The sequence below is a fragment of the Myxine glutinosa genome, chromosome 14, assembly GCF_964187855.1.
Source record: "Myxine glutinosa chromosome 14, kmMyxGlut1.1, whole genome shotgun sequence".
Taxonomy (NCBI): Eukaryota; Metazoa; Chordata; class Myxini; order Myxiniformes; family Myxinidae; genus Myxine; species Myxine glutinosa.
In genome coordinates this window covers 57,670,397-57,688,596 of record NC_136274.1, presented here as the reverse complement: position 1 = coordinate 57,688,596, position 18,200 = coordinate 57,670,397, and the positions used below count along the sequence as shown (strand labels likewise).

General features: G+C 44.0%; 1 protein-coding gene across 2 annotated transcripts in view; it reads left to right on the top strand.

Moving 5' to 3' along the window:
• Window positions 1–18,200, top strand: part of LOC137439811 (glutamate receptor ionotropic, kainate 2) — a 426,037-nt gene that overhangs the window by 198,277 nt on the left and 209,560 nt on the right. For both annotated transcript variants that reach the window (XM_068135931.2, XM_078767891.1), the window contains exon 8: window positions 14,717–14,860. In XM_068135931.2, the coding sequence (XP_067992032.2) occupies window positions 14,717–14,860 (144 nt within the window). The remainder of the gene's footprint in view (window positions 1–14,716; window positions 14,861–18,200) is intronic.

Genomic DNA, 18,200 nt, shown 5'->3' with positions numbered 1-18,200 from the left:
GACCGGGATTCGAACCCAGGATCCCAAGCCGGCACCCTAACCGCTAAGCCAACACCAGGCTTTATCCGTGGATTGAATTTATATGTGGATTGATTCTGGTCCTTAGGAGTTGGTGTCTGTGGTCCTCCGGGTAGAGGAATGCATCACCGAGTTTTTGGTAAACTTTAATTTTGATTGTTTTTGTGGGCAGTGCATCAGGCTCGCCATACTATTTCATGAGGACTATATGATCGTCAATCAGCCTAAGGGTAGTTGGCTGAAAAACAAAGCTGCTTGGTTCCAAGCTCAATTCTTAAGTAATCACACGAAACTAAAACTGCTGCAATGTTAAGAAGGAAGAGGCAATTGCGTATCGAGGTGAAGGCAAAGCACTCGATTAATAATTTATACATATGTACTGTAATTGTTGAGATGATATTTCGTAGAGGGTTTCGGGATTGTAAATTAGTGGCAACTAGAACGGAACTAGGTAACGTGCATATACCTCCACTAGTTTGAACAGTTTGTTTTGTGTCCCATTGATAGGCTGGATCTGCATCTGCAGCGGGAGACCTTTGCATTTCCGGATCGGCGGCAGAACATAACCAAAATCAAATCGGCTTGTTCATGTCACCTACCGAACTCATCCACCAATTGTTGTCCAAATCCGTCCACAGCTTTTGAAATATATCATTCAATAGATCGTTTTTAGCCCTATCTCTCAATGGTGAAGAATCACTTTCAAATTAAAAAAATTATTGGATCATGGTCAAGATCTTAACCAAAATCGAATTTGTTAGTCCTTGTAACACACCCAACCTGTCCACCAAGTTTCGTCCAATCTGTCCAAAACGTTTTGAGATATCCTGCTCAGAGCCAGAGCGACAGAGACGAATAGACAGACAGACAAACCACAGTGAAAACATATAACCTCCGTCGACCTTCAGTGGCAGATGTAATAAGGGTATGTAATAATTGTATATCCAATTCGGAACTTTTTTGCATTGTCTGGTGGATGATGGTGTTGATGCCATACGTTATGAATACGAGGCTATCCTTGTAATTCTTCAACAGCAAAGGTTATCAGAATGGAATATTCCTTCAAAATGAATGAGTCAAAAGTTGTACCAAGAAATGTTATTGATATTACAAGCAGAGTACCCGCCCTACGGGCGGCCCTATGGGCGTTCTTGTTCCAAGCGTACAACACATTTTCTGCCATCTCTTATTGGAGGATATTTTCTGCTGATACAACTGATTTGACTTGGATTTCTTGATTATTTCCTTTGGTAATATTGCTGGATCTCTGTTCAACTTAGGTGGCCGTGGTTTTTGAGGCATCTCAATTTTCTAGAAAAAAAACAAACATCAACCATCACCCTAGGTAACAACACCCATGACCAAACCACACTCACCTCCTCCCCTCTCCTCCCCCTTCCACCATCTCCTCAAAATCCCTATTCAACCGTCACCCAAGCTAACAATATCCATGACAACCCCACAATTCCTCCCCCCCCCCCCACCTTTCAAAATCCCCCTTCAACCGTCACCCGAGCTAACAATACCCACGACAACCCCACACCACTCTCTTTCCTCCCGTCTAGCATCTCTTCACAAACTCCCATCAACCTTCACCCTAGCTAACAATACACACACCTCCCCCCCCCCCCCCCCACCCTCCCCTCCACCATCTTCTCAGAATCCACCTTCAACTGTCACCCTAGCTAACAATACCCACGACAACCCCACACCACTCTCTTTCCTCCACTCCACCATCTCTTCACAAACTCCCATCAACCCTCACCAACAATACCCACGACAACCCCCCACCCCCACCCCCCCCTCCACCATATCCTCAAAATCCCCTTCAACCGTCACCCTAGCCAGCAATACCCACGACAACCCCACATCTCCCCTTCACCCTCCCCCATCTCCTCAAAATTCCCCCTTCAACCGTCACCCTAGCTAACAATACCCATGACAACCCCACACCTCCCCCGCCAACCTCCCCTCCACCATCTTCTCAAAATCCCCCTTCAACCGTCACCCTAGCTAGCAATACCCATGGCAACCCCACACCTACCCCCCACCACCATCTCCTCAAAATCCCCCTTCAACCATCACCCTAGCTAACAATACCCACGATCATCCCACACCATCTCTCTGTTCAACTTGGGTGGCCTTGGGTTTTGAGGCATCACAATTTTCCCCAAAAAACAAACAAACCATCAACCATCACCCGAGCTAACTGTACCCACGACCAACCTACACTCTCTTCCCCCTCCCCCCCCGCCCTCACAATCTCCCTACAACCGTCACCCTAGCCAATAATACTCACGACCACCCCTCACCACCACTACACAATCCCCCATCAACTATTTCTGTAACTAACGATACGACCTCCCCACACCATCCCCCAACAACCATCACCCTAGCTAACAATACCCATGACCAACCCACACACCCCGCCCCCTCCAACATCCCCAATCATTATCGGAATCCGATCAGCTCGGAATGCACTGTCTCTATGTACGGTCGCCAGCAGGATCACAGTGAGTTCACAATGTGATGTCACTGGCAAACTCGAAAATCGACACTCTAGGGCTTTTTTTGGCACTTTGTGATTCACAAATAAAATAAAATGCCCTTCAAATTAGACTGTGATTGATTGTCAATGGTTTTCAGAAGAAATAAAAATTGGGTTCCCCTTTAAGGGTCTTTTTGTCTTTTGGGTGTTTTCGTCTTCAGGGTCTTTAAGGGTATTTGGGGTCTTTTGTGTCTTCGGGGTCTTTTGGGTCTTTTAGGCTTTTTATGTCTTTTCAGTCTTTGGGGTCTTTTCAGTCTTTGGGGTCTTTTCAGTCTTTGGGGTCTTTTAGGTCTTCGGGGTAGTTTGGGTCTTCAGGGTCTTTGGGTTTTTTTCAGTCTTTGGGGTCTTCGGTTTTTTTTCAGTCTTTGGGGTCTTCAGGGTCTTTTCAGGTTTATTCAGGGTCTGTTCAGGGTCTGTTCAGGGTCAAGGTCAAGGGTCTTTTTATTCTTTGGGGTCTTTTTATTCTTTGGGGTCTTTTCAGTCTTTGAGGTAGTTTAGGTCTTCGGGGTCTTTTGTGTCTTTGAGTCTTTTTGGGTATTTGGGGTCTTTTCAGTCTTCAGGGTCTTTGGGGGTCTTTTGAGTATTTTAGGTCTTTGGGGTCTTTTGTGTATTTGGGATGTTTGGGTCTTTTCAGTCTTCGGGGTCTTTTGGGTCTTTGGGGTCCTTTCAATATTTCGGGTCTTTGGGATATTTTCAGTCTTTGGGGTATTTTGGGTCTTCGGGGTCTTTTAGGTATTTTTTAGTATTTGGGGTCTTTTAGGTCTTTGGGGTATTTTATAGGTATTTTGGGTCTTCAGAGTCTTTTCAGTCTTTTGGGTCTTTTCAGTCTTTGGGGTCTTATCAGTCTTTGGGGTATTTTAGGTCTTTGGGGTCTTTTAGGTCTTCAGGGTTTTTTCAGTATTTGAGGTATTTTAGGTCTTTGGGGTCTCTTGTGTCTTGGGGTGTTTTTGGTCTTTTCAGTCTTTGGGGTCTTTTGGGTCTTCGGCATCTTTTGGGGTATTCAGGGTCCTTGGGATATTTTGGGTTCTCGGGGTCTTCTCGGTATTTTGAGTCCTCGGGGGGGAGGGGGGGGGCTTTGGGGGAGGGGGTCTTTTGGGTCTGCTGGGTACTTTAGGTTAAGTTTTTGGGTTACATTTGTGGGTGGAGTCAGATCAGCTGTCCAGCAAAGGGTGAAGCCCACACCCCTTTTCCCCACTCCACTTCCCCCCACAATCCCCATTCAACTGTCACCCTAGCTAACAATACCCATGACCACCTTACCCCCCTCCCCCATCCCATCACAATCTTCTGCATATGTACACTCTCATGTATTGTCTTTGTGCCAAGTTTGAACATAATTGGTCCATGCATGTTGAGAAATGATTGGGGAGACGTTTAAGTAACAAAATGGCCGCCAGTCAGCCATCTTTGATGTGATCTCAAAAAATGTTGTGCATATGTAACCCATCATTTATTTATCTGTGTGCCAAGTTTGAACAAGATCGGTAAATGCATGTCCGAGAGATGGTTGAGGACGTGTTAAATATCGGGGTTTTACAACTAAAATGGCCGCCAGTCTACCAGTTGGCCATCTTTGATGATATCACAAAATAAAGGAAGGTGCACATGTATGCCATGATTTTCTGTGCATGTGCCAATATTGAACAAAATTGGGCCATGCATGTTTAAAAAATGGTTGGGGACACGTTTAAGTAACAAAATGGCTGCCGGTTGGCCATCTTGGAACTGATCTCGAAAGAAAATGGCAGGTATATGTAAGCCATCCTTCATCATCTGATACAAAATGATGTGCTTATGTATACCATCGTGTCTTGTCTGTGTGCCAAGTATGAACAAAATCGGTCCATACATCTCCGAGATATTGATGTGGACGGACGGACGGACGGACGGATGTACGAGACCCAATCCATAAGCCCCCGTTTCAGACTAAGTCCAACAGCTAATAAACCAACCTTGAAGAATAGTCAGGGCCCTTAGGGATATTTTGGTTCAAATTCTTCCAAAAGCATCAAATTTGGTGCAGATGTTGCCCATGCCATACTCTTTCAATTTTTGACGGGCGCCAAGGGCGGTATGATCCGGCGACCATACCGGTCCATCCCGCCATGTCACCTGACCTATGACGTCATAATTAGGATATGCATCCAATCACATGGCGTACTATAAGTGGTCAAAGTTCAAAATGAATCGATCGAAAAATGAAGGCAGGGATCCATTTTTAAGGTTTTCATAAAATCCAATATGGCCGCCAGGTCACATGACCTATGACGTCATATTTATGACATATATATACAATCATGTATACATGAACCCGGATCATGATCGCACAAAAATTAAACACAAGGATATGGCAGACAGTTCATAAAACATCAAAATCCGTACCTTTGTTGTAATTAGACTGATGAACTGCATATGCCTGAAAATTAGGAAATAGACATGTAAATATTTCCTCTAATTGTCAAAAATAAGGTCAGAGTTCGATTACCCAACCCAGAAACATAAAATGGTGAACCTCGCGTAAATCTTGACAAAAAACTCAAAAATGACATGTTTGACTCAAAAATGACCTTTAAGATGACCTTGAGGGTTGACCTTGACCTCGAATCATCAAAATAACATCATAATTGGATTCCTCGACCCCGAAAACCCCTGAAAAGTGGTATCATACATGATTCCAACCCTTTTGGTTATTTAACTGATTTTCCTCTAATCCGGTGGCGGCCATTTAGTATTTCGCCAATATGGGCCCCCCGGGGGGGGGGGGGGGCGCCCGTCTTGGCGCCCGTCAAAAATCGAAAGAGTATGGCATGAGCAACATCTGGGCCAAATTTTGTGCTTTTGGAAGAATTTGAACCAAACGGCCCCAAAATATCCCTAAGGGCCCTGACTAGAAGTACTTGATGGGACAAATAATAGCCATCTACCATGCAAAGATGGAGACACACATTCCATTGAACTGCAAACTCGTTGCGTAAATATGAATCGAGTTCAGGTGAGCCAGTCTTCCGCATTAAATTTCCGGGGTGACAATGTTGTGGCCCATTTTGGATGTTTGCCCGGATGGTTTGGAAGCAATAGTTGTTTGTAAGCAGCCATTTGCAATCGGTGGATGTGTTTACGATAAATCAAAGAGGTTATCACTTATGATGCGTTCGATTGAACATGCTCGCGAGAATTGCACTATTTCTTTGTGTGGGCTCCATTGTGTTTGGGTTAATGGTGTTGAAAATTTCACTTTTTGTTGCACATTCAACATTGAGTGCTTCTTCTTTTTTCGCAACCAGTTTTGTCTTGGATGTTGAACTCCAGCAGAAGAGTTCTGAAAGGCTGTTTTTTGGGATGAAAACCTGCATCAAAATTGCTTTCGATTAACATAAAATTCTTCATTTTGTGCCGCACTAAACAAACAAATGAGCTAAGTGCCCGCATCAAGCAGTACCTGCACTCACGAGGCTAATTAGTTGAACAAATTGCTATTTTGCACCAGATTTGATTGAAAACTCGTGATAGCAATTATCCAGACAACGTGGTCTATTAGCATGATTCATCATCTTATTGCTCGATGGAAAAGCATCGCCCATTTCCTTTTAATTTACCACCTCGCTCGGCCCTCTGGGCGAATTGGCACAGTGGGCATGCAATCTCGAACTTTTCCACTCGATCTGATTCATCAGAATGCCACTTTGCAGGTCTGACAAACTGTTTTGAACTCCTCATCTCTTGAAATGCCAACTGGAATGCCTGGCAGTCAAAGTAATGTGCCTCGATAGTTTGTGTTGAGTTTGCCCGGGTTTGATTTGGACTGGGCAGACGCATGTAATTGGTCGGACGGCTGGGTTATCCTTACCATGAGCATTATTGAATGCCGCAATATCATTCTACCTGCGGGGAACTTGTAAAAGGCCCATGATGAGACCACATCTTGTTTGAAACATTTGCTCACAAGCTGAGCTTTCTGGGGTGTTGAAGTGTAATTGGCCAGAGCAGAATGCCAGGTGCTGTGCTCAAAATGTCAACCATTACCAGAATGGGTGGCTGTTTTCTCATCTGGCACCCTGTGTGGTCATGGGAAGTGCAGACGTCAGGCATTTATTTTGGTCACTTGTTTTGTTGCTATCGTGACTCTTGTGATGTTTAATGATCATTGCTTGAAAGACCGTTCAAAAAGACAAGGATTGTTCAAGATTAACTTGTCGCAGGTCTCCAAGAACTCTGCGTGGTTGTTGGTGTTTTTGTTGTGGTACTAGTTGGGTTCCGATTTTTGAAATGCGCACCCATTGGTCACCAGCTGTTGGACCACACCCACATTTGTCACTTGACTTTGGCCATGGCACCCAAACAAAATAATATGGTTGCCGTCTCGATTTTCTGGTGGGACTAAGACATCAGTCCTGTAGGCCGCTGCTTATTATATAGTGCCCGGGTTTGTTGCGTCAGATTTCCATTGGCTTTGTTTGGGTCGAGTGTTACTCAAGATGAGGTACCTGGAAAAATCTATTCAATGTCGAATAAACAGCTCCCTAAAAAAAATAGCGTTACATAATTTTTGAACGGCCCCATATTGGGGTTAAACCATCTGTGACCGTGTGACAAATCAGCTCGTTCTGATATAAACGCGGTGGAGGCTGTCATGGGTGAGAGGTGTCGAGTTAATCTTTTTAACATCGCATTAAAGTGCGTTTCCCAATCATGCTGTTCATCTTTTTAGAGTGCTTGAAAATACCAGTTTCCCAATCGGCCCATCGCCGAATTTTGTCGCAGGTTGTGACCACAGTGCGGTCATTCTTGTTATTGTTTAGAACTTGTAAGGATAAAAAAAAAACCAGTTGCTGAAATTTTGAACACTAATATGTCTGACTTGAGGAAATTGTCCAGGCCTCTATGCTGGTCAAAGCATTCTGGGCAAAACTAAGATGGCAGCCAACAGTCACTTATGCTGTGGCATAGAGTTATCGTTCCTTGTGAATAACGTGAACAACAACGACAACAACAAGAACAACAAACGTTTTACAACTATTTTTCCTTTTTTTTCAGGGGGTTGGTCAAATGATGGAATAGGGGCCTACCTCCATATATATCTATTTATTGCATAAAGGTTGTGCAAGCCAAGCATTACATGCCTCCCATGACAGTTTCAATTCACATCTTTTTCGGACATCCGCTTAGCTTTCTTCCTTCTACCACGATCGTTATTGCTTTCTTTACAGCTTCATCTTCTGACCTTCGTTGCACATGACCATACCGACCAAGTCTTCTCTTCCTATGTTCATTTCTATTTCTTAAAGACAATCCATTCTTCCATCATATCATTTCTGTTCTTTCCTTTCTTTTTAAATCTTTGATCTGCGTTGCCCACATTTCACTTCCATACACTTCCATACACTTCCATACACTTCCATACACATGGAAGAAGACTTCCATACACAAATATATTCTATATTGACTTTATTACCCCGTGCACGTAGCGCAACGTGGGATTAAGCAATTGGTCACTTCTCTCTGTCTAGCCTGTCTTTTTTACAAATGTCAGTTTATGATCGTGGAATAACATAATTTCAATTGAAAGTTATGTTTTTAACACAAATCGGAAAACAAACCTGCAGTTCAGCAGTACTTTGGCTCTGAATTCATCCCGATTGTGCATGTGCAGAGAAGAATTGTACAATATTTTTTACAAGATTGAAAATCAAAACAGGAAACGTACTTTTTTTTAAGGATGTCATATAGGACACAAACAACAAGCACGAATAACTATTGTAACGTGGTCGTTAAGGTAGAGTAAAAGAGGGTGCATCAGCAGCAGCAAACCTCCGATTCAATCTTTTTTTGTTGTTTTTCTACAGCCTTTAAACTTTTATTTCATCGAGTTATACGTGTGATCACTGTAGAATACTAATTGCCTTGTTTGTACCTCCAGCAACCTTCAGTTTAGCTGTACTTAGGCAAAATAATTTGCCACTCATGCTTTCAGCATGGGGTAAATTCGAGAATATTCTTCCTCTTCTTCTTCCTCTGCACTTTTCTGCACAATAATGATTGCTCATCCTCACATGACAAATGCAACTTACTTATGCTCTAATCCTGCTTGGAAATCTACCGACATTATTGCATTATATAAAACAGGTGCAACTGGAGCAATGCGACTGTGTTGCCAAGATGCTCTGCATAGTCCCACAATGGGTAGATGCCCTTGTTCACCGTCCTGAAAATAAACAAGTTTGATTTAAATCCCTTCAGCTGTTTTCAAGTATCACATTCTCACCAGCTATGACAGGTTTCACATCGGTTGGTGAAGTGGTTTTAGAGAAGCGATCTTTTTAAATATCAGCTTTCAAGCTAATATGGCTGCCATACCAAGTGACATATGACTTTTAAAATGTGCACTCTGCATATGTATCAGTAGAGGATCACGTTTGTGAAGTTTCATGTTGATCGGATAAGGTTCGTTTTTCTATCCAAGATGGCTGCCAAACCACATGACCTACGACATCATTCTTTTCAAACTATATGCAACAATGAAGGAAGATGATATTTGTAAAATTTTGCATCGATAGGGTAAGTGGTTTAAGAGATATAATTATTTAATATTTTTCTTCAATCCAATATGGCTGCCACACCATTTGAACAATGATGTTTTCATGATCATCTTTTAATCGCCATGCCGAGTTAATGACACATAAAGTTTTGAGTTAATCGATTTGGTGGTTTGGGAGAAGATGTTTTTTTGAGGTTTTCGGATAAATACAATATGGCTGCCAAACCATGTGACCTATGATGTCATAAATTTAATATTTCAATACAAATGGGTCATAGATTATGTGCAGGCAATTTCGGATTTTTAGGTTAACGAATTCGAATAAAACATTATTGGCTGGTATACCACTTCACCTTTGATGTCTTCATTGTCCTGCTTTTGTTCCCAATTGGGAGTACTTGACAATGTGCCAATTTCAAATTTTTCCATTTGGCGGTTTCTGACAAATAATTTTTTGATTATTTGCATTTAATCCAAGATGGCTGCCATACCACGTGACCTATGACGTCACAATTATCATAAAAACATTCTGCATGGGTGTCACTCCTACCCTGAAAGTTTTGTCACAATTGTGCATGTGGTTGCTGAGAAAAACGAGGTTTAGCCCGTACGGGCGGACGGACGGACAACCCAAACACATAATGCCTCCGGCCACCTTCGGGGGTGGAGGCATAAAAACTCATCCCCTTAACTACAGACCCGTCAGCTTACTTCCAATCATTGATCAGCAAGGTCATGGAATCCATAATCTCAACTGATATTGAATACGTATCTATTCTCCTTCCTTTTCTCCAACAACCTCTTCTCAGTTCACCAATCCTCTTTCCCACAAAAGCTGCTGCCCTCGTCGCGGTCTTCGATCCCATTGAAGATGTTATTCGGCGCGGTCTTTAGTCCTATCAGTCGACGACAAGAGAGAAGTGGAAAAGTGTGCTGCATCCCCTTCACCTCCATCTTGTCCTCGGTGTGTGTGTGTGTGTGTGTGTGTGTGTGTGTGTGTGTGTGTGTGTGTGTGTGTGTGTATGCGTGTGCATGCGTGCGCACCGTTGGTTGTTAACTTAATATGCGTGTTTCAGAAGGTGGAACGGAGCCTTCCCGGGTCTCAAAGTGAAGATCCCGATTTGGATCCATCTACTAGAATTTTTAAAGTGATTCTTCACCATTGGGAGGTAGGGCCAAAAACGATACATAGCAGTATATCTCAAAAAGTTATGGATGGATTTCGACGAAACTTGTTGGACAGGTTGTGTGTGTGACGAGAAAGAATCGATTCGATTTTGGTGAAGATCCGGATCCAGCTCCAGCTATTTCAATTTTTTAAGTGATTCTTCACCATTGACTGATATGGCCAACCAGTTGGAGGTATGCTCTCTACTGAGTGCCGTTCTAGTTTACAAATGTGTCAATGGATTACATTGCAAACCCTGTTGTGTTTTTGTGTGTACAGCTGTTCTGACATGAGCTTTTTTACATCCCGATAGGAGGTGCTTTGTTCTTTCAGTTTCAACCTTGCAGAACCTGCACCTATCCGATTGGCTCAGCCCTGCCATCTTCTTAAAACAGTTGTTGTAGTTATTGTCCTTGGCCATGGACATTTATAATGATTTGTTCTCCATCTCAGTTGACCTGACCTCTTAACCATTTCAAAGAACCTTCTTTGTCTATGCCAAATTTGTCCAACTTTGTTTTTAGACCTTCCTGCTCTTTTATCGTTTTCCCAGTTGTTGGTGTATATTTGTTGATATTTCATCCGAGATTTTTATTTTGTACTATTTGCAATAGTTGGGGCTGTATTTGTTGCTGTTTCGGTTTCATGTGTGACATCTTCCATTCGCACCTGTCTTTGGAATTTTTTTGCTGGGTGGGTTAGGGATACCTTCTCTGGCTTGCTGTCTTCGTGTTTGCATACAAATTAAATTTGTTAGTCTTTTGAACTTTTCACATACTCCGCCAGTCCGACAGTTCTCGTTCTGTGCAGTTGGTTGAGCTCCATCAGGCCTCTACCTCCTTCTCATCTTGGCAGGCATATTCTCAGGATGCATTGATATTTGTAGAACATTTTGTGATTGTAAGGAGTTTCTTTGGTTTGATATCGACTTGATTGATTTCTGATTGTGGCCAGTTTATTATTCCGTAGCTGTATTGGCATACTGGTACAGCTAGTTGGTTAATGGCTTTGATTTTGTTTCTTGGGGAGAGATGTGTTTTTGGAATCTGCATTGTTCTTTGGTAATTGTTTTGTGCATTTGTTTGTAGCAATTATGGTGGCCATATGGTACTTCAATGTACTTGTATGATTCATTTTTATTTTCTAGCTTCATTTTCCAGCTCCTGTATTGTTGTATCTCAGTCGATATCTCAGTTGATCCCTGGTGTTGGCTTAGTGGTTAGGGTGCCGGTTTGGGATCCTAGGATCCTGGGTTCGAATCCCGATCGATCGCTGAATTAACGCCAGGGGGGTTGACTCAGCCTGTCATCCTTCCTCGGTCGGCAAATTGAGTACCAGCTTGCTGGGATGAATGATCACGGTGTGTACACCGTATCTCTGCGCATCGTAAGAGCGTGACCAAGGGTTGGCGTCAGGAAGGGCATCCGGCCATAAAAACATTGCCTCAAACAGGGAACCACGATTGTCATGGGGCACACAAGGCTAACCCCCGCTTTAGCGGGGAAAATGGCCTTAAAAAAACGATCATTCATATTTTCATTCATTCATTCATTCAGTCGATCTTATATTGTCAGCTTTTGTCGGTTTACCTTGTACGAATGTGCAATTGACACACTTATGTAGACCAAATTCCATTTGAATGTCGTCAGTCTCGTTTCACTAATTTGAGTTTTTCAGTCAATTTTTCATCATTTGCTGCGTAGTTTAAGATCATCCATGTACAGTAGATGTCACCTTTCCTGTTTCTTTGGACATTCTTCTATTGGATGTTAGGGTGTATCCATGTCCTCACTCATTAATGAGGTTGCTCAGTGGATCCAAGGCCAGGTAAAACAGGAGGGATGAAAGGCCGTCACCCTCGAAGATCCCGCGTTGTATCTTCACCCCTGGTATTTCGATCTTTCCTACGGAGTGTTGTAATATAAATGTTGTGCTCCAGAGCTGCATTGCCTTCCGAATCGATTTGATTATTTGGGGGTTGATTTTGTATACTTGCATGCATGTTATTATCCATGAATGTGGGACACTATCAAAAGCTTTTTTGTAGTCTATCCACGTGACATTGCTATTTTTCTCACTCATTAATTAAATGCTTTGGGAACTGGACCTTTCATGAAATCTCTCGACTTTTGTGTTGCATGGCTTATCATGATAGCTTGGAGCACACCCCATGCTGTTTGGTCTGTATTTGACTCCCTTTAGAATAAAATCTGATTTTAACAGACACCTGGTTCAATACCAGCAGGGACTCTGGTTGAATTGTGTAGTCCACAGTTATATGATAGATAAGTTGGAATGGCTGCCATGTCTCCTTGCACTTGAGTATTCAAGTGTATGGGGATGTCTGCCTTATGCCTCAATCGGAACTTTCTTCATTTGAAACTGCCATGGTGGCTCCATAAATGTTTATTTCCACGAAATGACCAGATATACTTTAGATGGCTTCAAATGCATAAAAAAAATGAGGGTGCTTATTCTCATTTTCCTTTTTTTTTAATGGTGCTGAAAGCTGTCTCTCCATTATCACATGAGCTAGAAAATCTTCACGTAATGTTCTTTTTCACAGACTGCAGCTCTTTTTGTGGATTGGTGGTCAGGATGGGGTTCTGAACCAAAGTACAAATTCATATTATTACAGCCACGGATCCATTCCGTTTGCCCAGTTCAAGTCCCGTAGGTCGCGTTCGAGTGACTGCAACCCCCAGCTAAGTGTACGGCCCTGAGAAAGTTCCCAGGCCTATTTGCCACATTACATTGCTTGTGGGGCGAAATAATTAAACCGGTGCCACGCTGATAGATGCCCGTGCATCTCCTCCATCAGCCGAGCATACCATGAGGTCAGGTTATGCGGTCTAAGCAGTTTGAACCACACCCCATCTGCGCCCCCCTTCTCCTGGAGGAAAGAAGAATGAAAGCAATGCTCAAACATAAATGATGCAGTCAACAATAAAATAACCCCTTATCCCCTACTAATTTGTGCCCTCAATGCCAACGAATGATTGGGAAATTATTGATTATCCGAACTTATCTGGGCCCATCAGACATGTCACAAGAGATAGACAAGGGGGAATTCACAAGACAATTAAGAATGTTGGGCAAACCTGGATGTGGAGGCTAACAAGACGTTCCAGTCCGGTAGGGGGCTGAACAATGGTTCCAGGCTGCTGGATGAGGGGAAAGAAAAAGGATGCAGCTTGTTTGGTGAGGTGTGTTGCAGCCACCTTCTCCTGCAAGCTTTGACGCAGTCAGCAGCACCAAGGACAAGGCAAAAACTCCACCTCTTTCTCACGGCGTGCCTATCTTTTATCACTTGAGGCACATGCGTCTTTTGATGAGGTCTGCACCCCTCCCCTCTCACTGGCCATTGGCTACTGATCTCCGCCACAATGGCTGCACCACGTGTCACGTCATAATGGCCAATGAGCTATCTGATGTGATCAATCACCATTAGCTGCCGTTGGATTGCCTTTGTTAATTTTCCCGCCAAACCCGCACTGCCAGGGCTAGTGAGGCAGTGAGCGCTTTAAAAGAACATTCTAACAGATAACAGAGGAAAGAGACATTAAATGAATGTGGGCAAATGGTTGATAAATATAGACCACAAGGAAAGCCAGGCAACAAATAAAAAAATGTAGGCCCTTTAGCACCCAGCGGATGGGTGCGATAAGCTCACTTAGAGCCCTTGCCTGGACATTCCTCACACTGCCGAGGCTGCATCCACGTGGGCTGCTTGCCTGTCTCTGAGCACCAAGCCCAACTAGTAGCTCTCAGTACATCCGCATTTTACTCCACAACTGAAGCTCCGCACACCTGGCTAGTCCCTGAGGGACTCTGCATTGAACAGCCAGTTCCAGAACTATCTGGGGCACCCCCTCTAACAGAGGAACACCCTCCACTGAGGAGTAAGTGTACAGGATCTTGTTGCTGTTAATGTTACAATACATTTATGTGAATTGTAAGGACATTGATAGACAACAGATAAATCAACGTGATATGCAGGATTTTAACCTGGAAACTCAGCATCATGAATGAAGTGCTCGGATGGGAATGCTAAACAGGTTGAGCCAATTCCTTCAGAAGTTGGTGGGAATTAAAAAAGGAGAAAAATGGGGCGATGGTATTTTGTTTGAAATCCTGAAATAACATTCCTTTGTGTCATAATACAATTGTAGTAAATTCAATTGAGCTACAGCTGTTGAGGTTGGTAAATATTTTTGATAATACAGAATATGAAGCAATATCATTGGTTGTTATTTGCACAAAATATCACTTTTGTGAAGATTGCTTGAATAAAGTTTGTGATTCGATCAGCAGTCACTTAAAAAAACAAAAAAACAACACCAAAAGCTCATCCATTTTGTTGCAAGCAATTGCATTTTGACCATCTTCACTTTTATAGAGTATTCATGAGGTGCTCAAGCACTGAGTATGTGTTGCGTTTGTGCAGACGGATGCAGCTCTGATGTATGATGCGGTGCACGTGGTTTCAGCGGCGGCACAACGGCTGCCTGGAATGACAGTGAGCTCACTGCAATGTCATCGGCACAAACCATGGCGATTTGGACCTCGTCTTATCAACCTTATCCGTGAGGTGAGGTCCAACACTTGGTGTCCTTATTACCTCCACTACCGAAGGTGGGCGGAAGTTGTGTTTTCACCCATGTCTGTCTGTCTGTGTACAGGTTATCTCAAAAGGTCATGGATAGATTCGGACGAAACTTGGTGGATAGGTTGGGTGTGTGAAAAGGAAGAATTGATTAGATTTTGATGAAAATTTAAATCCGGATACGTGTATTTTTTAAGCACCATTGAGAGATAGGACTAGAATATATATATATTGTTGTGGGTCTCAGCGCCGGCCTTTCCCCTTACCAAGGGGGGATTAGTCCCCTTGTCCTTTAGTAGCCGAAGGGACCCGGGACCTATGATGTCCTTCCCGGACAGCGTTATATCGGGTTTTAGGACGAAGAATTCGCTATTACCTAAGTACTAACGCTGACCGGAAACGAGGAAATAAGCCCCGCCCGAATCACGGGTGTTGGTGGAAACGCCGAGCGGTAGCGGACCCGTGACCCGAGCCGTTATCAATGACTAAACCCAATCCAAGCGGTTCGTAATCGTGCCACGCTTACCCAATGGAGGAAATGACTGAAACGGTCGGATTTGGAAGAAAGGAATACCAAGATTTATTTACACTTTGTACAATAAGAAGAAGAAGAATACACAGTGCAGTCCTTAAACAGTCTTAACTTATCCCAAGACAAACGGGCCCATCACACTCAGACACACTCACATGGGGTTGCAGACAAACAGGTCGATGGTCCAGGGATGGCGTCCAGGCAGCTCGCTCTCCGGTACCCAACTCGCACCGCGAAGAAGTTGAATCAGACGGCAGCGGCCAGGAGCTCTCCACATGTCGTTGGCGCGCACGGGATTATTACGGGGTGAACTTTAGGCTGGGCTTTGGCGGTTACACTCGCGGGGCTGCGTACGTAATAAACGGACAGTTCAATACGCGCTTCTCAATGCGCTTCTCAATCAATGCCTCGAACTGTCGTGTGTACGCCGGTCCTCTCAATGCAGTTCTCACACTAGGCTCCGGATCAGTTCTCTCGTATCAGCCAGTTCGCTCGGTCCTCATACAGTCCTTTCTCACAACTCAACTCAGAACTGCGCATCCCTTCTCATCTCTCAACTGAGGTGGGGGTCTCGCGCAAAGGGTATTATTGCCACGCCCTTGGAACCCTCTGGAACTCACCAGACGTTACTTGCCACGCCCTATCATGCCACGCCCTCCGAGCCCTGGTTGGCTGTTGCTCTTACCGTCACCGCCTCTGACGTGCTGCTTGTCGCGGCCACACCCCGGCCTCGCGCTCCTCCCTCTTTTCAGGCCTACCTCGTAGTTACCTGACTAGTTTGAGCGAGCAAAGGGCAGATAATGCTGCTGGCCGCTAAAGCGTAACAAACTTGAGGGATGCCAAATGGGGCACGGGATCGATTTTGCCCATGATGGAAATTGGAGGGTGGCCGCAAAATGAAAAGGACCTAAGCTCACTTCTTTACACAATGCAGATATCACAAGGGAAACGGCCTACTCTTACACATACTATGACATAACTAATTCTAATGGGCCTACGTGTTCCTTGTCGACTAACTATGTGGGGCAAACCTTTAACCTTCAATGATGTTATATGTACAATCTCAAAACCTCAACCATATATATATTGTTACGGTCCGTGGATAAGGATGTTGTTTGCCGAGCGATGGCACCGCGGCCGAACAGTTGTTCCCCGACTAAACCCGATTCACCCAAACGTTGGCCGTATCGTGCCACAGATACTCAATGTGGAAAAGACTAAGACGACGAATGCAAAGAGGAAGAAGAAGAAGACGTACAGAAGAGTAACGGGGTTTATTATTATTTACACACACATAAGCAAAAAGAGCAGTCACGGGTATTTACAGCGGACATGAAAACGCAGGTGACACAGTGAAAATTACTAGCTTATACAGACTTAGTTACTACCCAGGACAGCACGAACAAAACAAACTCACGTACGCAAATGGGGAACTTGCAGGCAGGAATGGCTGGAAAGGATGAGCAGGTGGGATCACAGGGCACAGCGAGCAGGTCCACTCCGGGCGGGAAGCGGGGAGCCGGCAGCTCCTTGTATGCCGCTTTACAGCGCACGCCGGCAGCTCCTAGTATTCGGCTTTACAACGCACGCCGGCAGGGTCACTCGCTGCCCCATCAGGGCTTCACGCGGCTGGTTGAAACGGGGCTGGACTCATCTGCCGTATCTCTTTGCAACTCGTTCGTAAAAGTTCCTCTGCTTTCTCTTGGACCCTTTCTTTGTCGTGTACCTATCCACGCAGCTCAGCTCGTATTCCCTTCCTCTCACTTCTCTCCAGCGCGGGACTGACACGCCCTCTCCCCCGTGCTCTGTTTCGTGACCTTGTATGGTAATCCCACGGGCTTGTCTCCTTATTTTGGCATCGCGCCGACGGCACGCCCCTCGTGGCGAGCCACGGGCTTGTTTCCTTATTTGGGCATGGGGCTGCACAGCCCCGCCCTTCGTGGCGCGCCCTGGGCTTGCCTCTCCCTGGCGACCCCGCCCCTCCTGTTCAAACAGAGCACGGAGCACATATTCACTATAGCAGCGAATTGAGAGGGCGTGCACCCCACGCTTGTGAACTGCTTTACCCACAGATGGAGAGTTTGGCTGGGAAATTGAATTATTGAAGGGGAGCTATTCTTAATTGATTCGGTGCAATGGAGTGTCATTCTAATGGAAGACAAGGCCTTACTCTAAAACACATAATAAGATATAAGCTACTGAACAAGGGTTTTATCGTGTCCTGCAATGTGGTGTTTATGGAATTAACTACCGAGACGCCCTTTTTATCTTTACACAACTCCGGAGGCAGGAGGGGCCATATCCAAACAATGTTCATCACCATTTCCAATACAATACAACACAATTTAAAAAATGCAATCCTCATATCCGCAACAATATATATATATATATATATATATATATATATATATATATATATATATATATATATATATATATATATATATATATATATATATATATATATATATATATATATATATATATATATATATATATATATATATATATATATATATATACATATATATATATATATATATATATACAGGGGGCTGCAAAAGTAGGTATACAGTAAGGAAACAGGTGGATTGGACGACGGGGAGCCGTTGACTGGCCACCACGTTCGCCGGATCTCACCCCTATGGACTTCTTTTTCTGGGGATGTGTAAAAGACAGGGTTTTCGCACGCAAGCCACGTTCTGTTGATGCCATGATTCAGTACATATGGGAGGCTTGCCAGGAAATTGATGCTGATAAAGACCTTTGTGCCAGAGTGTGCATGGGTGTCCA